Source organism: Pangasianodon hypophthalmus, chromosome 4 (genome assembly GCF_027358585.1).
Source record: "Pangasianodon hypophthalmus isolate fPanHyp1 chromosome 4, fPanHyp1.pri, whole genome shotgun sequence".
Lineage (NCBI taxonomy): Eukaryota > Metazoa > Chordata > Actinopteri > Siluriformes > Pangasiidae > Pangasianodon > Pangasianodon hypophthalmus.
Window position 1 is genome coordinate 22,926,324 of NC_069713.1, and position 19,975 is coordinate 22,946,298.

The 19,975-nt window shown below is 39.1% G+C and overlaps 1 protein-coding gene across 2 annotated transcripts in view; it reads left to right on the forward strand.

Moving 5' to 3' along the window:
- prkdc (protein kinase, DNA-activated, catalytic subunit) overlaps positions 1–19,975 on the forward strand; it is a 43,684-nt gene that overhangs the window by 11,714 nt on the left and 11,995 nt on the right. For both annotated transcript variants that reach the window (XM_053233084.1, XM_053233083.1), the window contains exons 27-65: positions 399–625; positions 1,043–1,137; positions 1,225–1,324; positions 1,498–1,631; positions 1,836–2,066; positions 2,850–3,079; positions 3,166–3,374; positions 3,470–3,602; positions 3,697–3,855; positions 3,993–4,196; positions 4,705–4,893; positions 4,999–5,103; positions 5,348–5,515; positions 6,605–6,732; positions 6,812–7,016; positions 7,111–7,289; positions 8,141–8,309; positions 8,562–8,627; positions 8,730–8,793; positions 8,993–9,141; positions 9,232–9,369; positions 9,495–9,614; positions 9,709–9,852; positions 10,407–10,558; positions 10,836–10,967; positions 11,962–12,073; positions 12,197–12,324; positions 12,426–12,575; positions 13,646–13,819; positions 13,959–14,057; positions 14,206–14,416; positions 14,565–14,757; positions 15,978–16,181; positions 16,297–16,412; positions 16,502–16,633; positions 16,736–16,915; positions 17,703–17,914; positions 18,082–18,220; positions 19,145–19,333. In XM_053233084.1, coding sequence (XP_053089059.1) covers positions 399–625; positions 1,043–1,137; positions 1,225–1,324; positions 1,498–1,631; positions 1,836–2,066; positions 2,850–3,079; positions 3,166–3,374; positions 3,470–3,602; positions 3,697–3,855; positions 3,993–4,196; positions 4,705–4,893; positions 4,999–5,103; positions 5,348–5,515; positions 6,605–6,732; positions 6,812–7,016; positions 7,111–7,289; positions 8,141–8,309; positions 8,562–8,627; positions 8,730–8,793; positions 8,993–9,141; positions 9,232–9,369; positions 9,495–9,614; positions 9,709–9,852; positions 10,407–10,558; positions 10,836–10,967; positions 11,962–12,073; positions 12,197–12,324; positions 12,426–12,575; positions 13,646–13,819; positions 13,959–14,057; positions 14,206–14,416; positions 14,565–14,757; positions 15,978–16,181; positions 16,297–16,412; positions 16,502–16,633; positions 16,736–16,915; positions 17,703–17,914; positions 18,082–18,220; positions 19,145–19,333 — 6,069 coding nt within the window. The remainder of the gene's footprint in view (positions 1–398; positions 626–1,042; positions 1,138–1,224; positions 1,325–1,497; positions 1,632–1,835; positions 2,067–2,849; positions 3,080–3,165; positions 3,375–3,469; positions 3,603–3,696; positions 3,856–3,992; positions 4,197–4,704; positions 4,894–4,998; positions 5,104–5,347; positions 5,516–6,604; positions 6,733–6,811; positions 7,017–7,110; positions 7,290–8,140; positions 8,310–8,561; positions 8,628–8,729; positions 8,794–8,992; positions 9,142–9,231; positions 9,370–9,494; positions 9,615–9,708; positions 9,853–10,406; positions 10,559–10,835; positions 10,968–11,961; positions 12,074–12,196; positions 12,325–12,425; positions 12,576–13,645; positions 13,820–13,958; positions 14,058–14,205; positions 14,417–14,564; positions 14,758–15,977; positions 16,182–16,296; positions 16,413–16,501; positions 16,634–16,735; positions 16,916–17,702; positions 17,915–18,081; positions 18,221–19,144; positions 19,334–19,975) is intronic.

The window sequence follows — 19,975 nt, forward strand, 5'->3', positions numbered from 1 at the left end:
ACAACAGGAACTAATTTGTTTTGTAGTCTTTCCACAACATTAAGTGTAACTATAAATGAATAAAAAGTATGTTGTGTTATAAATGAGTGAAAAAAGTAATAGTAAATTGCTATAGTATAAGAGGAATAAAACACTTAGGCACAAGCTGTCGTTGAAATGTCGTTAATTATTTTAAAAGCTCAACATGTTTTATTCGTTACGTAGTAAAGTGCTTGGGTTAATACACTATTTACTTAATAATGTGACTTATTTTTTATAGAATTAATTTTCCATAGGATCATAGATTGATTTTTCCATATAAAAGTATTATAAAATATTTTCATCAATATTAAAGTAATTTGATTTGTTTTAAAATATTGTATCCTGTAAACCTTGGCTGTGACTGTTTTGAAATCCAGGATGGAGTGGTGGACCCCCTGGACAGCACCTTGAGGGACTTCAGTGGCCGCTGCATTCAGGAGTTTGTGAAGTGGTCGATCAAACAGACCACCCCAGAGCAGCAGAAAAAGAGCCCGGCCAACATCAAGTCCTTGTTCAAGCGCATTTATAGTCTTGCCCTGCACCCCAATGTTTTCAAGAGACTGGGAGCTGCACTGGCATTTAACAACATCTACAGACACTTAAGGTGTGCATGTGTTTCAATACTGGCTCCAGACCATTATTAAATGATCAGTTTTTTAACTGTGGGAGAAGCCCTTTATGAATACAATCGGTCATGATGAGCTATTTCTATTTACATTAAAAAAAAAATCTCTTGAATTATAAGTATGAATCCTGCATGCGAACATAAATGCCCTGTGGTCTAGCATTTATTAGGGGAGTGTGTCCCAAACGGGTCATCAGGGACCTAGTCCTTAATTTTGCACTCCACCAGCTCCCAACACTCCTGTACCAGGTATTTAGCGTTCTTGATTGCTCAATTTAGGTGCGTTGGGAGTGAGGAGAAAATAAACACATGCACCATTGAGTACAGCATAATAGTGAGTGTAATGTGTATAGCTTTGTTTGGAAGATGGTATATTTTTGTCTCTTTCTCTCTCAGAGAGGAAAACTCTCTTGTGCAGCAGTTTGTATTTGAGGTGCTAGTGGTGTTTGTGGAGAGCTTGGCTTTAGCACACTCGGATGAAAAATCACTGGGTAAGAGACCATCTATTCCTTTTTTTTTAAATTTATCATAATTGATCTGATTGTGTCACATTTGGTGCTTTGGTATGATCCTTACAGGAACGGTACAGCAGTGCTGCAGTGCTTTGGACCATATTAAAAGGATAATCAAACACAAGGCAGACTCGCTTAATCAGAATGTCAGGAGACGCATACCTAGGTATGAAGTAGTGTGCCTGAGTATGTCCGATGTATTTCACTAATTAGTAGCTGGTTTCTTTTCTTATGTTTAGTGATTAATATTTTATAATTAATACTAAATAATTAATAATTGATGACCCAGCTGTGTGGGTTAGAAGTATTTAGCTGATAACGTTTATTTATGGTCCACAGGGGATTCCCTCCAGACCAGTCCCTGAGTCTCGGCGACATGGTCCATTGGTTGCTGACCCAATGTGGACGTCCACAGACCGAATGTCGTCACAAGTGCCTTGAGCTCTTCTACGAGTTTGTCCCACTTCTGCCAGGTAGCTGGAAGTCTCATACACTGATGATATAGTAATTTTTATATTTATTACCATTATATTTATTGCTGTTCAAACCCAGTCTGGTGACTGAGCACTCTGGTCTACATATATGATAGCAGGATTATAGCTTTATTGTAGATTAAGAGGTAAATTATGGAATTGTGTGGGATTTCAGACTCACTGTTTTCTTTTCCTTCATGTAAGGTAAGACTACTCCTGCACAGTGGCTGGAAGAGCAGGTTAAAAAAGAGGGTCAGAGGTTTTTAATCACACGTCTGGAAGGAGGAGGCTTGCTATACCAACCCACTTTGAGAGAAGTGGAAGCCCCTTTCAGTGTCCGAGCCACCCTGCAGTGGATGGATCTTCTACTGGCTGTTCTTGACTGCTACAACACCTTCACCAGTCTCTGCCTCATGCAGCCCCAAAGAATTCTGGGTAGGTCAAACTTGCCAGTGTCAAAGAAGCACATTATACTAACACAGAAACTTTGAATAGTTCAGAAACTTGCAGAATGAGCAATCTAGTGCTGTTGAATTCTCAATCCAGTCAGAAGTTGTTGATTTTATTTTCTGTAACAGCGGCTCTGACAGTAGTGACTGCTGCAAGGCAAATCATAAGTGTATATTAATGCACTCATTCTACTAGGTTACTGTTTCTATAGTAACAGCCAATTCACAGGGACCTGTATGGTTAACACACTACAATAATCTAATAATAAACAGATTAAAAAAACATGTTATTTATGAAAGGAAAAACATATATTTGTTTATATGGTGACGCTTCCTGTGAGGAGATGTTTATTTAACATTTATGGAAGGAGTGTCCAGTGTCAGCACTTTGTAACAGTTGGTAAGTTTTTGGACATGGGAGAGCCTTCAAGACAGAGGACTTACGCTGTTATAGGAAAATAATCAACTTTGGGGTGGTAAATGAATCACACCACCTGTTGCTGACTATTTTCCGATAACATCAAGTTATCAACTACTGCACTATAAATAACTTAAAGAATAAAGTCTGCACACATTTGGCTCGGTCCACACACATTGTTTATGATTCTTGTTGAAGGAAATGATTGAACATAGCCAAATGTGTGTTATACATGTACATTATGCTATAGAAGTATTGAAAACAATCAACCCAGTAGAGCACGGTGCTAAACCTGTTTTTATATTATTAACTACTTCACTACAAATGCTTATCTTCATCTCTTTTTACCAGACCCTGGTGAGAAGTCCAGCTTCCTGCCAGCCCTCCGTTTCTTCCTGACAGAACTGGCATTGCATGACCTGAAGGCTGCCAGGGCCTGTTTCAAAGCGGCCGACTCGACCTGGCCACACTTTAGCCCTCTTGAGATAGAGCTCTACAACTACAACAAGTGCACCATCATAGTGCGCCTGCTGGAGTTCTCCACCATGGTGCTGCTCAAATGCCAGAAGGATGTCTGGAAGGTCTGATGTGTTTTGCAGTGATGTGTTTTGTTGGTCCAAATAGGGACATAAAACTTGTCATGCATTGTCTGAAAATCTCATTCCAGCTACTGGAACAGGATTTTTTTGGCGCCACCTTCTTCACACTAGTCAGCATGATGGTATGTGAACCTTCTTCTATTGGCTTCAACATGGCCGATTTGGAGGTGATGACTCGGTTGCCGGAGGTGTGTGTACCGCTGCTGAAGGCTCTGGCCGCAACACCGTACAGGACTGAGCTGGAGAATGGCATTAGGAAGAACATAACGGACCAATGGTCTGCTACTACTACTACTGCTAATAATAATAATACTTCAGTTTAAACTTGATTCATTCCAATATAAATGCTGTTTCATATGTTTGCCTGAACAGTGTGGAGGAGTTGTGTGCAGTAGATCTGTATGATCCGGACTCTCATGACAGCCATGCCAAGCTGGAACTCTTACTCTCAGCCTGTAAACAGTTTCATCAGAGTGGGATTCTCAGCTCTGTCCTACACAGCCAGGTATCCTGCATTCCAATATGATTTCATGTCAGTTTATTATTTGCATTGTGGCATCAATATTTTTACACTAAGCATCTGGATTTATTTTGTCCAGGATTTGGCTTACAGTAGGTCTTTAGGTTCCAAACTTCTCATGGCAGTATACAAAGGCATTGCACCTGGAGAGAACAGGAAGTCCCTCCCCTCTATGGATGTCAGTAGCAGGAAGCTAGCTAATGGTCTTGTGCAGCTGGCTTTCTCACTGGGTGATCAGGTAAGTACAACATACATGTTTTTGTCAACAGCAGATTTTGCAGAATTTCTGTTTGTAACTTTGAGATCATCACCCAAGAAAGCCATGCAGATCAACTGGAATAATGAAATGATCCTGCTGCTTCTTTTATTACACAGACAGAGCAGTTGGTGGGTCTGCTGCTCAACTCGATCACCCTGTCAGTGCCTTTATCTGGCAGCCTGAATCCTCACTTCCTCAGCTTCTCCCATGGAGAATATTTCTACAGCCTTTTCCAAAATGCCACCAATGCAGAACTCTTAAGACAGCTGGACCGCTCCGTGCCTCTGCTGCTTACTGCAGCAACTCAGAGCCCTGGCATGGTAAGAGTTCCTGCATAGAATAAAGAAAGGGAAGAAAGGAGGGACTTCGTTGTTGGCCCTGCCCTGAGTAAAATCTTGTTTCCTTGTTCCATGTAACCTGATTTCTAAATCCTGTTTGGATAAGATCATGGATAAACTAGAAAATGTGAATGTGAAAGTTTTTATTCAGCTTGAGTTATTAGTCAGCTCGTTTTTAGTCATCATGAGTAAAAACTCAAACGCATGTAAAAGAGTCTTCAATTTTCCAAATAAAAATGGCAGAAGAGCCAACTGAGATATTATTCTAGAATGACAGTTATATGTGTTATTAATACAAATATTAATTGATACCCCTGGAAGCCCTGAAAACTTCCCCTCATCTTAATAGTAATTGGCCAGGGCTTTTATTCAGCTTAATTTTCCCACTTGAATGCAACATAGAATGTTTTCTGTCATTCTTTTGTTTTTCAGTGTATGTTTGAGTAAGACATTACACATTATAAATGTATGAATGCTGGTCGTTTCTCAGGTTAGTGTCCTCCTCAATGGCATGTTGGACCACAGTTTCCGTGAGCGTTCTGTCAGGAAGACTCAAGGCTCACGATTGGCAGAGCAAGTACTGAAGCAGTGGGACTTGCTGAAACCCTGGTGGACAGGCCCCTCCTCTTCGCCGGAGAGCAAAACCTCAACTATTACACTGCTTTCCAAAGTTTTGCAGGTATCAGAAATGCATCAGTGCACCCGATGCTATTAGACACATTAAAAATATACAGAATAAATAACATGCACTTGTCTGTATTGCATTTTCTTTTGTTTTCCACAGATTGACTCTTCAGTAAGCACAAATACTAATCACCCAGCTTTTACTGCTGTTTTTGCTACCTTTACCACCCTCATCACAGATACAGCTCTGCCCTTAAATCTAAAGGTAGTGAGCTTTTTAAAGTAATTCTAAACTGTGTATCTCTCTGCATGAATGTAATATTCATATGCATGTTGAAGTGTGACTTATTTTACCAAATAAAGTTACATTTAATCAAAAATGAAAATAATCATAGTCCCTTGCTTGTTGGTTTCTCATGACTTTATTATTCTAAACGTATTTAGACTTTAATATCGAAAATACCTTGTATTAAAAATACCTTGTTAAATGCCATTTTTGGAACCCACAGAGCCAGGCCCTGATCATGCTGCCCTTCTTCACTACGTTACCCAGTGGTCCGTTGGAAGATCTGCAGAGAGCTCTGGAGGCTTTAGTGGCTGCTCATTTCCCCATGCAGTCAGACGAGTTCCCTCGTGGATCACTCCAGCGCAACAACTACATGGACTGTGTTCGTAAGGTGAAAGCCTGTAAACATAGTAATGTGCCAGAAATGATTTCATTCATGAACATATTAAGGAACACATAAACTCCTTCATTTGCAGAGATGTCGACATGTACGGTTTAGTCATAGAAAAACATTCCCCTTTTTTTCTCAAAAGAGGAAAAAGGCAGAAACGATAGATAGATAGATAGATAGATAGAAAGATAGATAGATAGATAGATAGATAGGCCTGAAACAAAGTGTTATATCCAACACTTTATAAATACTTTCCATTGTAATTATCATTAGAAAGTGATTAGAAATGCTGTTTGCTCTCCTGTACCAGTTAGCAGGTATGGTACAAACTAGAGTGTGTGTGTGTGTGTGTGTGTGTGTGTGTGTGGATATATACAGGGTTTTACAGTAACGTGGGGATAAAACTGCTGCTTTTCTATTTTCTGTAAACACGAGAGAATTTACATGCACATTGTAGATTAAGTTTAAAAACTGTGTGTTTAATTACTTGTGCAGTTAGCATGGAGCTGTCTCGTCCACTTACATACACTTTTGTGGTAAAAGTCAGATTTTTCTCTCTGCCTGCAAATATTTTCTTGGTAGCAATATTGGTACCTTGTAAATTTCTATTCTATATTGGATTAAAACCTAGTTCTTTTCTCATTTACATGTAATATTTTGGTTCTTAAAGCATTCAGTGGAAGTGCCAGATGCTTGAACCTTGACAGCTCATTAAATATTATGTGTATTTTCTTTAAATACTTCCTTAAATGACTAAGAAATACATTTATTTGTGTATGTCTGTATTTATAATGTTGTTCTTTCAGCTGCTTCCGTTAAGGGTCGCCACAGCAGATAACCTTCCATGGTCTGCGTATTGATTTGGCACAGGTTTTATGCTGGATGCCCTTCCTAATGCAACCCTCCCCATTTATCTGGGCTTGGGGCAGGCACTGAGAGTGCACTAGCCTGGGTGACATGAGGCTCAACCCCATGATCCTGAGATAAAGAGTCCCGTGCTCTGCCAGCTGAGCTAGTTGGGTGCCCCATGTCTGTATTTATAATATTCTGACATAAATTGGTTAATCAGATGTTTATGCCTTTTTTCAGTTTTTAGATGCCTTGGAGCTATCTCAGAGTCCTCTTCTGTTGAAACTAATGACTAAAGTGCTGTGTCGTGACAAAAAACACATCATGGAAGACCTCTTTCAGACCTGCTTCCAGCGAATCGCACGACAGTAAGCAGAGAAACACTTCCATGCTTTGTGTTTGTATGCCCAGATCCACTGTTTCAGACTGTAAATCTTCTCTTAACAGGTCGAGTTGTGAAGGGCAAGTTCTTCTTCTCTGCACTATCTATACGATGTTCCAGGACAAAGATCATCTGAACTCCATGCTCCTGGGCCTGCTGGACAGAGTGCTGGTTCCACTGGCCACTCACTGTAGTGCTAAAGCTCTGTCTCAATTTTTCATCACCAACGTGGCTAACATCATGACTACTCTACAGGCACGCTTCACGAAAGTGAGTAACACCTTTACAATTGTAAGCATACAGTCCTTGTTTTTATTTGTCAGTAAGCAGTTGGGGAAATGAGTCTGTCTTTCCTCTGCCTCAGACCATCGAGTCTGCTTTTGAGAGACAAATTATCATGAAGATTGGCTGCTGTAAGCTGTTGGAGTTGCTTTACTCTCGTCTGCCTAAAGAAGAGGTTTACTCTAAAGACTCGGCCATCAACCAGGCCTTCTGCGGACCAATCAAGGCAGAGGGGAACGAGTTATCCAAGACCCTGCTCAAGTGGGTAAAGGAGTAATTATAAAAGATTAAGTAACTAATGAAAAAACATTTTCATTCAAATTTTTCATAAAATAATATGCTAAAGTTGCATGAAAACAGCAACCAAATAAAAACAATCAATATTGTTTCAGAAACTAAGTAAAAGAAAATAGAGCAGATGTGAATTAATTGCAGATTTTCTGTGCAGTGTTCATGTATTTTGAATTTGTGTGTAGAATAAGTGCTGGCAGAAAGAGATTGAGTGATAATTGCAATAATGATATACATTGTTTAGTGTGTATTCATGCATTACTCTCTAAACCCCCAGGCCATAAAACCTTCTTTTCCCTTTCCCTAGAACTAAAATGACTCAAACTGGAACTAACATACATGTAAACGAAATAAAATTTCTATAAAAAAAAACAAAAAAAAAACCAAAAACCTACAACACAAAAACTGCACAAATTAAAAACTAAGAAACGCACTAACTAAAATATTTTCAACAATAATAGCTATAACACTGGAGGGTAGGAGTGATTTTATTGCCTCTTCAGGGTTCTAGGGCTTAACTAACTAATGAGTTCTGATGAGTTGATTCATTCATGTTCATTAAGTGCTTTATCCTGGTCAGGATCTTGTTAGACCCCAGGAACACTGGGCATGTGGTGGCAGTACACCCTGGACAGGCCACCAGTCCATCGCAGGGCAGTTTTTATGAGGTGAGAGGGAACCAGAGAACCCAGAGGAAATACACATAGACACATGGAAATTGATTTTGAGTTAAAATTTAGAAATATCGGGAAATTTTTGCTTTTATTTTTAAAAATATCGTGCAGCTGTCACCAGTTGTTTTTACGTTGTCTGTGTTGCAGGTCATGTTTTGAGGCTTTCACTGAGAACATGGCGGGAGAGAGCGCTTTGCTGGAATTGAGGAGGCAGTATCACTGCGCTGCTTACAACTGTGCCATCGCTCTCATCAGCTGCAGCTTCAACGAGACCAAGTTCTACCAGGGCTTCCTCTTCACTGAGAAACCTGAAAAGGTGTGCTCTGAAAAGTTGACTGTTGTGACAGAATGCGTACTACACAATGCCTGACCCTGAGCCAGCAGATAGGAACTTATAAATCTTAAATAGATTATTTTACTATTACTATTTGACTAGACTAGTTTATACTTAAAGTATTATTATGGTACAGTATCGTGTTACCTCTGTATGAGTAACTCCATGTACTTGTCGCAATCGTAGTATATCCTTGTACCTTATTCTGACTGAGACTTTTTTCCCTACACACAGAATCAGTTTATTTTTGACAACCTCATTGACACACAGAGGACATACAGTTTTCCCATAGAGATTGATGTAAGTAATTTATAACCTCACTTAGCTTTTTTTGTTGTTAGTGTTTGGCAGCTGTGGTTTGGCTGTGATTGATGCGATGTCTGGTATAATTTGTGTTGACAGTTTCCCATTGAAAGGAAAAAGAAATATGTAATGATCAGAAAGGAAGTGAGTGGAGAAAATGGAGGTGAGTCAAGGCTTACTGCCTATATCTGATTAACCGTCATTGCCCGCATAGACAATCTTCCCTTATTCAACTAGTTTAGACTATCTGAACCTGTTTGTACAAAAAACTATTTTGCTTATTTCTTCTCTGTGTTTGAGCTTAGTCTGGTGGCATATAGTTCACTTTAATCGCTCCTTTTTTGTTCTTCTCTGTCTGTCAGATGCACCAGTATACCTCTCTTCCCAGTCCTACATGGCTGATAGTAGTCTCAGTGAGGAGATGAGTCAGTTTGACTTCTCTACAGGAGTCCAGAGCTTCTCCTACAACTCCCAGAATCCCTCAGGCCATGGCAACACTAGTAGGGCAAGGGTGAGCTAAACCTAGAGAGTCTTTCTGTGGGTGTGGGCACGCTTGTAAGAAAGATATTTAAATTCAGATATTAAAATTTGTCTCCATTAGAAGCATGTGGAGGTTCTGTCTCAGGACGAGAGTGTTGAGTTGGAGATGGATGAGCTGAACCAGCACGAGTGCATGGCCACCATGACTGCCCTGTTCCGCCACATGCAGAGAAACAACATCACTCCTAAAGTAGAGGAAGTATGTAAAGAATATCCTGTGTTTATTCCAGGACTCCTATTCACAATATTCATATACTGAACATAAACATAATATCCGGCATGACCTAGAAGAGGATGGATTACCTTTTTTTTTTTCTTTTTTAGAGTGTGATACCAAGTGATCTTCCTCCCTGGATGAAATTTCTGCATGGGAAGCTAGGTAATCCATCCACTCCTCTGAACATTCGACTGTTCATCGCCAAGCTCATTATCAACACTGAGGAGGTGACTGCTCTTATTCTTTTTCATACATGGATCCAAACAGAGCTGTTAGTTCTCTGCTCTTAATTTGCTGCCATGTTTGATTTCTCCTGTCCAGGTGTTCCGTCCCTACGCTAGGCATTGGCTGGGTCCGCTTTTACAGCTGGTGGTTTCTAGTAACAATGGTGGAGAGGGCATCCACTTTATGGTGGTGGATATAGTGGTCACTCTCCTCTCCTGGACCAGTGTGGCCACTCCAAAGGTGTGTGAGTATTTGAAAGTGCTTAAATGAACAAAAGGGAATATTTAAAAAGAAGAATCCAGTATTTTTCTACTCTCATGAGAATTTTCACACGTTCCTTCTTCTGGGACTTTAACAGAAAATGTGTTCACTCAAAGCTAAATGCAGTTTCTAAACTCATCAGTAACCATGTAAAAATACACAACTATACCCACACCGCCACTTTAATAGCAACTATATTCCTCCTCAGTCATGCAATTATCCAGTCAGCCAATCATGTTGCAGTAGCTCTGTTGCTACATGATGGCGTGATTGGATAATGGCATGAATGAGTAGGTGTACAGGTGTTTCTGTTAAAGTGGGCTTATGATAAAAATGTAAGCCTTTATAACAATTATTACAATTAAAACTCTAAACAATTAGAGTTTGGGTTAAAAACGAATAGGTGCATTCCTGTAGAATAACATAGGCTATGCTTATTACTTTTACATTACTTTTTATATTCTGTTTGCTTTAATGTGCTGTCTGTTTCATGTCCATTTTTCTGGGGTTTTTTTTTTTTTTTTTTTCCCCAGGGTAACACCAGAGATGAAGTCCTGGCCAATCGTCTAATGGTGTTTCTAATGAAAAACTGTTTCCATGCCAAAAGGGCAGTATTCAGGCACAATCTGGAGATCATCCGCACCATAGTGGAGTGCTGGAAAGACTGTCTGCACATACCATACAAGTATGGAATAACAAATACTAAATTCTCTTTCTCTTTGGTTGTTAATATCATCTCGAAATGCACCTCTGGCAAGTGCTGAGACTGATGTAATTAAAGAAACTGGATACACTAATTAGCTATACAATAGTAAATTGTGCTAAACATGCAGAGAATATCTATCTGCATCACTGTATTTGCTAGTACCTCTTTCCGTCATGTATTCGGACATCACTGGTTTCTATGCATAATTCCTTCACTGTCAAGACTGTGTGTATTTTTTGCTTTTTTTCTCTTGCAGTTTGATATTCGATTACTACTCTGGAAAGGACCCTAAAAGTAAAGACAACTCTGTTGGGTTGCAGCTTTTAGGAATAGTTCTGGCTAATGATCTCCCCCCTTACGACCCTGCTTGTGGCATTGAACATGACAGGTACACACTCAAGTCCTCAGATCTAGGCTTGTACAGTATAAATCTGCTCAGAGTGAAACTTCTTGGACATCAGGAATATTTACACTCTTAAATGGGTGTGTATTTAGGAGTGCTTCAGAGGTGTCTCAAATTGTGAAGAGTAGCAAAATGTGGAAGCACTGAGACTTACACACATTCATGCATGGAAAGACGTACTGCAATTGATCGATAATGCCGATTTCATAAAGACATACCAGATTGATCATAAGGTTATCCTTTCTTTAAACAGAGATTTAATTAGTATTCTGATTCAGTGCAAACTATACACATGCGCCGCGTGTGATAAAATGCCATCATGCAATACTGTATGTGGAATGTAAATATAAATAAAAAACACATTTCAGTTATAAAATTCTTCCACTCTTACTCAATTACTCACTCATTTACTCACATACTAATTTCATCACATTAGTTGCACTCTTCTTCGGGGCACAAAATAGCTGTATACAACTCATTAATCGCAGCAACCTCCTAATGGCAATCCATTATTTTTATTCTGAATAGTCAGATTGAACCTAGATCAATAGATCTGTACTCTTTATGCTGTTTTTTCTTTTTTTCTTATATGTTTTTTTTGGGGTTTGGTGGGGTTTGCTTTTGAGCAGCGACAAATTAGATGTCATTACTTAAACAGGATAAATCTCAAACACACCCCTTTGTAAACATGGACAATCCTATTAACTCCTACTCCTACTTTAACTCTGAGAACTTCTTTGACATATATTTTTATACCTAGCTTTTAACTAAAATGTCTTTCTGCGTTAAGATTATTTTTAGGAGTAATTCTCAGAGGCTTTATACATACCGATACTAGTTCTCATTTTCTTATAAGGCTTTTGCAATACACCTATTGCTACTGCTGTAATGGGGTGAAGAAATTTCATTTCACTTTTATTTCTTTCTCAAGCTAAAGAAGTCTACAATTATCAATTTTTCAACCAATCCAAATTTGCAGGTACTTCCAGTGTTTGGCCAACAACCTGTCCTTTATCAGATATAAAGAAGTCTACTCTGCTGCAGCGGAGATCATCGGGTTAATCCTGAAATACATGACTGACAAGGAAAGTGTATGTGTAAAGTATATTCCCTTATTTCATTTTGGCAACTCAGACTGTCATTCTTTTATGAATTAATACAGAAGTATGAAACATTTGTGCACCTATGTTTGTTTTTAATATGTTTTCATGTAGCAAAATAAGGATCCATTGTTTAGTGCAACTGTGACCAAACTGACAGATTTGAAGAACAAGGATCTGGGTGACAAATTTGTTATTTGTTTGTCCAAACTATCTAAGCACTTCCCACCTATGGTGGATCGGTAAGTTAAGCTGGACTTCTACTGTTTTCATTAGCGACTGGCTATGTCGATTTGTCGATAATCAGAGTAAAATTGGGAAATTGTGTGTATATCTACATTAGATTTGTGAATTTTGTTTTCACCCTGATGCCAAAACTGCACGGCATACTGAAAACGTACTGCCTGGAGTGTGTGCTGAGCCGTGCTGATGTTATCCCTGATATTTTCCTGCACCTCAAGACCAAGGACCTCACCCAGATGATGGCCCACAGGTTTGTGCACGTTTCAATATCACTGTAATCAAGTAACCAAAGGCATGGAGGTGCAGCAAGTAGTGTTGGTGCCTCACCACTACAGCATCTGGAGTTCAGTCCTGAGCTCTGATTACAGGTTTACATGTTCTTGCTACTGTTTCTTTCCATCTCACAATAAACATGCTATTACAGTAGGTGGATTGACGACTGTAAATTGCCACTAGATATGAATGAATATATGGTTAGGGGCATGTTTGATGCCCTGCAATGGAGTGACGTGCCGTTTCTGCTGTGTTCACAGTCACCATGATCCTGCCTAATAAAGCAGAATAAAGCAGTTATTCAGGATTATAATATAATAACTGAACTTTTACATAACCCTTACAGTGATACACCCTCAGAGCTCCAGATTTCATAATTTAAATTTAATTATACCACACTGCTGTTGAATTCACAGCTCAGACAGTAGTTGGGCTGCAAGACTAATCACGGTTTTACATTAATGCACGTGTTGTAATGCATCATCATTTGCACAGTAATGGCTAATTCACTGGGACTTGTATGGCAGACACTCGACTTAATCTAGTTCTAATAATAAATGGATTAAAATGCTATTATTTAACAAGGAAAAATGTGTAATTGTTGATATAGTGAACCTCACTGTAATTTATTTAATATTTATGGAAGGAATCTCCAGTGTCAGCGCTTTGTAACAGTCAGTAAGTCTAAGGAAAGGACACTGCATGTTGCTGTTTCTCTGTATTTTAACATTAACTTGATGAAAAAGTGTGGGAACGACTGTTGGTAGCTGCTCTAATAGTAGGAACAGGAACTAAATTGTTTTTGGGATGATCCACAGTATTAAACATAACTAACGTACGACGTGTCTTTCTTTAATTAAAAAAAAAAACCACACTTTGCGATATGCTGTTGTAGGAAAATAATAGACAGCGGGGTAGGACTGGCCCTCTGCTTCATGTCAGGCTGTATCAGACCACCTTATTGTTGATTATTTTCCTTTAACAGCCTGTCCCGTTGAGTTGAATTGCTTCCTTGAGTTAATTATTATTATACGTTTGCTTTCTCAGAGATGAGGCAAGGCAGCGAGTGTGTCTGGACATCGTGCATAAGATCCTGGCTATTCTGAAGCCTGAGGAGATGAAGGAAATTTTAGGGGCAGTCAATGCTTTTGTCTCTCACCCCTCCCCTGCATGCAGGGAGAGGATGTACGACATTCTCATGTGGATTCAGGATAATTACAGGTACCTTGGGCTTCCTCCAGCTCCTCTTCATTGGCTTTAACAATATTCTATCAGATGTAATTTCTACTTGTGTTTTATTGTATTTTCTTTTAATCTCTGTTGCTTTTTGGGTCCTGTTCCTGCAATTGTGTGTTTACAGTGATGCTGAGAGCAGAGAAGATAGCACATGTGTGGAGGTGTTAAATGAGGCGAAGGAAACACTTCTTCAAGGGCTGACAGACGAAAACCAGGGCTTACAGTGAGTCCTGCACGCAGTACCTCTACCTTTGCTTTGCACAATGATGACCTTCAGATCAATACGCTATCGTACAATTCTATTAAAATGAGCAGCTGAAAGCATTATACCTTGATTCTGCTGAACCATTATGCATGTGGTGTTTTCTAAGGCTGTACGTACGTAACTTCTGGAGTCATGAGAAGCGTTTACCTCCTGCCACACTGGAGAGACTGCTGATGGTGCTGAGCTCTCTCTACTCACCCCGCATCGAGGAGCGCTTCCTTAGCCTGGCTACAGACTTGCTGCTGGAAATGACCAGTCAGAGCCCCGACTACACACGCAACATGTTCGAGTTCCCACTTTCAGAGTGCAAATTTCTGGTACACGTCTGGTTGTATCTCATGTGCACTTTAGCAGGGAAATCTGATGTATTTTGTTTATTTTTATTGGCGTATTTTTACTGCAGCTTTCGCCACATGCTCTCTCAATCACTGTCTATTCATTTTTGTGTTTTTTCGTGACCTTCAGGATTACACAATTGACTCTAACTGGCGTCTGAGGAGCACAGTGCTCACTCCAATGTTCATGGAGACCCAGGTGACCCAGGCATCAGGCACGCAGCGAGCGGATAGTGCAGAGATGCAGCCAGCCAGTATGAAGGGCCAAATCCGAGCCACCCAGGCCTCCCTGGAGTTTTCCCAGACTCAGGCTCCTGGTGCAGGTGCTTTTCTCTACAGTTTTATCCAGCTGTAAACTTCAGTGTGTGTGTTTTTCAGTTGCTTGGGTATAATTGTAGTTTTTGAGTTGTTGTTGGTCACTCTGACTTGTTTCTGCTGTGTTTGTTAAAATGGCTTCTTACCTGATTTGAACTTTTATAAAAAAAAATATGTGTTTATTGTTCTACATAAACAAAATGAATGTAGCAACACACATTCTGGAATTTTTCTAATATTTAAGCAATATTCCAATATTTACAGCCAAATATACAGTACTGTGCAAAAGTCTTAGGCAGGCTATTTTTTTTTGAGTACAAACTGTTGTAGATTTTTCTTTCATGACTTCAACATTATTGAATGAGTACAGAGATTTTAGATTTCCAAACATTAGTTTTCCAGCACAAAATTAAATGTTACAGAAAAATGTTTGTATGTCAGTAAAGAAAGCAGCAAATTACATAAGAGACACTTTTCAGACAAAATACATAATGAAGGCTGCTGGGTTTTGCTGCAGGAATAAGAAGCAAATGTGACAGTCAAAGTCTCCAGAAGAACTGTGGCTGCTTCTGCAAGATGCTCTTTAAAACTTACAGCTCATTTCCTTATAAAACTGCAGAAATTGTACCGGAGACTACTCATTGTTTCTCAAAGCAAAGGGTCGACACACCAAAAATTGACTTTGTTTCATTTATTACTGTTTACTGCTCTTTGTAGTATTTTTTAAATGTAGAAACATTTAATTTCATTATTTTTGAAGGTATCTGTATTCTAAAGCATTTTATTGCATGTGCCTAAGACAGCACAGTACTGTATGTCTATATGATTTTTTTAATAATTCCCTGTGTGAAGAAAAATACAAACAATTTTAGTCTGTCCAACAACTTAGCAAGCTTTAGACATCTTTAGCCATCTTGTTCAACTGGTTCCTTACCCAACATTATCTTTTCATGCTCACAGCCGAGGCTAGTTTATGAAAAACATTTATAAAACAAATAAAACATTTCCAAGTATTTTTCATGACATATATCTTGTTCTGTTAAAGTAGAAATGTCAGACTATAAAAGTATATTTTTCAGATTTCAGCCACAGCAATATCCTGTGGGTTTTCCCAGGCCTTCACACACGAGTACTCATGTGTTCCACTGAATCTTGCACTGTATGAACTATAGACTATAATAGCCTACTTTTGTCACTAATTAAATGGGTTAGTTGTATGTGCTTTCAGGTCGACGTTCAGCATATAACTGGTTAACTGGAAGTAGTGTGGACACACTAGCAGATTATTCCTTGTCCTCTGACTCTGCGTCCTCTCTGCTGGTGTTCGAGAAGAAGAGAGGAGAGAGGCCTGCAGCCTGGCGAGCTGTAGGTGCCAACTTTGGCTCTAAACGCCTCACGAACCCTACCGATGAGACAGACAGTCGAAGTGCAGGTCAGTTGGCACTCACAGAGGTGCCAAACATCCTTATGTTAGTAATCAGGAGCTACTGACATGCCACTGTTTATATTACAGTGAAAGAAATGTACATATATTTATTTCCGTACAGCTGAACGGGAAAGACGTGCTGATATCCTAAGACTGAGGCAACGGTTCCTGAAGGACAAAGAGAAAGAAAACATAAAGTTTGCCAAGAGGGAAATTCAGTCACAAAGAACTGAAAGGGTAGAAGTCACACACTGATAACTAATTTGTTGGTGGTATTTGTGACTATACACTGTTTTTGCTGCAGCTCACATTTCTGTGTTGATCAGGAAAAAAGGGCCACCCAGAAAATACAACGAGAAGCTCAGGTGACCTTGTACCGTAGCTACAGGGTGGGAGACCTGCCTGACATTCAGATCCAGTACAGCAGTCTTATCGCACCCTTACAGGCTCTCGCTCAGGTAAGAACTTATCTTTAATCGAAATAAAGCTTTCCATTAATTAAAACATTCCATGTGTGTGTTGTATTGATCATTTTTCTTTGATGAACTGCACCTCCGCAGAGAGACTCCACCCTCGCCAAACAGCTGTTCAGCTCCCTGTTTTCTGGCGTGCTGGTGGAGATGGAGCAATCCAGGCCTTCTAAAGAGAGGGAGGGAATACTGAAAAATTTACTGCAAGACTTGAACAACTTCCTACACAAAAGCACGACATACTTCCCACCATTTATTGCTTGTGTACAAGTATGTGGACAATGTGATTCAGAAACTATTTCTATCAGGATTTTATTCTAGTCCTCACTCTGGTTAAATAATAAGTAGCTTATAAATTCAATATATCAGTGGGACAATAGATTTGATTGGTTTTCTTGTCAGTTACAACAACTGTACATACAGTATATAGTTAAATGTAGCGTTTTTCAATCAAATATATTTACTGTATCTATAACATATGAGTGACAAGAGAAAGAATTGTTAAATCTTTGCCTGGTCAAAGAAAAAAAAAAAAGAATGACCTTTAACTTGCAATGAAAATCAGTTTTTAATACCTATGTAATGAAAGATGAGAGAATACCAAAGCACTTCTTGTGTAATTTTATCTAACTTTCTAATACCTGAAGCAGTGCTCTAAAAAGTAAATATTAGTATGTGTGGTATCTATATTTGATCAGCTAGAAACTGAGGTACTGTGTTTATTCCATTAATGCATAACTAAACATTATACCCTCTGAAAAAAGAGCCCCATCTCTGAAAGCAAGAATAGTACAGATCTATATGAAAATGAAAAAATGTTATATACTGAACTTTTATGTAAAAATACCATTTTCGCAGTATAGTAGATCAAGAGTAGTTTAAAAAACATTTAACAACAAGTATTCTTTGCATGTATATGAGATGTCTGTAAAATAACCCCACTACCACTCTAACTTTACTTCAGTTGTAGTGTAGTGTAGTTTGAATCATATTAGCATTCTATTTTTTTTTTTTGGTCATAATTCAAAACTAATAAACGTATTTGATTTTTGTGCAGGACATGTGTTACCAGCACTCAGCTCTACTGGATGTGCAGCCTGCCAGTGTCAGTGCTAGCTGTTTGGCCAGTCTACAGCAGCCCATGGGCATCCTCCTCTTGGAGCAGAGCCTCTTACACTCCAGCAGTGTGCCAAACGAACCTCCTTCCAAACGGGCACGAGGCAAGAAGGAGCTGCCCCCTGACACAGAGCGCTGGATTCATCTAGCCAAGTGAGTTCAGCTGTCAGCCCTAAATCCTCTGGTTTCTTTTTGTTTTTCTTTTAAATACTTTATTACTGTTCCATCTGTCCCTGTCAATCTTTTCACTCAATACAGCATATTTATTTATGAAGTCTATCCTCAGAAGTGGAATGAATTCCTCTTGTGTAACACTTTAGGTTGTATAGGTCTTTGGGGGATTATGATGTTGTGAGGGGCATCTTTGGTGGAAAGATTGGCACGAAGCCCATCACATGCACTGCACTGCAGAGAGAAGCAAAAGGTGACTACGCTGAGGCAGTAAAGCTTTACAATGAGGTAATACAAATGTCTGTTTGGTTGCATACTGTGGGGGCACTTTTCTTAATTTAATAGAACAATTAGAACTGATAGATACATATTATCATGTGCACATCCCAAGACTCTTATTTACAATATCTTCAATATGTTACTCAACATCCTTTCAACACACTTAATAGGTGACTGTTCTAAAACTGTATACTATATTTATTTATTTATAATCCCACTATTCACTATCACCTAGAAGGGATGGGTTCCCTTCTGAGTCTCGTTCCTCTCATGGTTTCTTTCTCGTATTGCCTTAGGGATATCATATTGCCCAGGGATTTTCCTCGCCACCGTCGCCTCTGGCTTGCTCGTTAGGGACCTAAATCAATTTCTGGATTTCTGATGCTGCTTTATGACACTATCTATTGGTAAAAGTGCTATATAAATAAAACTGAATTGAACTTGTGTAATTATGCAGTGTCAAAAAGACATTTCTTGTATTATTTAAAAATGTGATGATCATTTTAGCCACTATCTTGCAAACCTTGCAATAATTTCAGCATATGTGTGACAGCCTTGGCCACAATTGGGTTTTTCTACCTATAACAGATGGCTTGACACCTCTACTTTAAGACCAAAAGAGTACCAATATTACTTTTATGGTTTGGCCAAATTGCAGTTTGCATTTTCTCCCTTGTGCAAAATAGCAACATATTTCAGTTCAGTAATGTCTGTAGTTTTCAGCACCAGGGGTTGCCTTCACTATACAAAGGGTTTTCCCCAGGCCACCACACAGTTATCTGCAGGTTGATCAAAAGCATATTTTCAGCAGTGAGGTTTGGCCGGTGTTCTGGTATATATAACAGTCTTCACATGCTTGTTCTCTGTGATAACTTATTGTCGTGTCACATGTGTGCCTTTCAATGATCACGGGGTTGTGTTTTGTTTGCTCAGGCACTGAACACAGAGGATTGGATGGATGGTGAGCCCACAGACACAGAGAAGGATTTCTGGGAGATAGCAGCTCTAGAGGCCTACAATCACCTGACTGAGTGGAAGTCTGTACAGTACTGTGCTACAGTTAATATAGACAACAGCTCCACCGTTAACCTGGACAGGATGTGGGAAGACCCATTTTATCAGGTGAAGATTTTTCAGACTATTATCTATGTGCACGTTATAAAGCAGATTGGGGGAAAATCTTTTATTTTGTTTTGTTGCCTTTTAAATTTTACAATTCAGAATTTATAATTCCACTAAGTTAAAAATTTCACGAAGCATTCTGGAGCGGAACAGACATGTACCCTCATTTATCAGTAGTTCATAAATTGTCTATATGTTCTTTTCAATGCAAAATGTGGTATTTATTAAAATGAACATTTTCCGGAGGTGAAGATAAAGCTGCAGGTTGAATGCTTTAACTCGGGAGAGCTTCACGTAGGGTTTTGTTTAATCATGAACCTGTGCTGTTCATAATTCGAATTCATCATTAAATCTATTACTACTTTTTAAATAAGTGTGATTAGTCTTAAATGTAAAAAACAGTTTTTGATTATGAATCCCATAAAATGCTAACAGAGTCTTCTCTCTTGGAGTATGTATCATGTCTGAGAGAGAGAGAGAGAGAGAGAGAGACCACTCTCATTTCTTAAGTGTAAACTCTGAGTGCTTTATCAGTAGATAGCCCCCACACACTCCCAAAAGCACTATTAATAAATGTGCCATCATTTGGGACCCAAGTTGAAGAGGGAAGTGAGAAACACAAATGATGGCACATTTATTAAT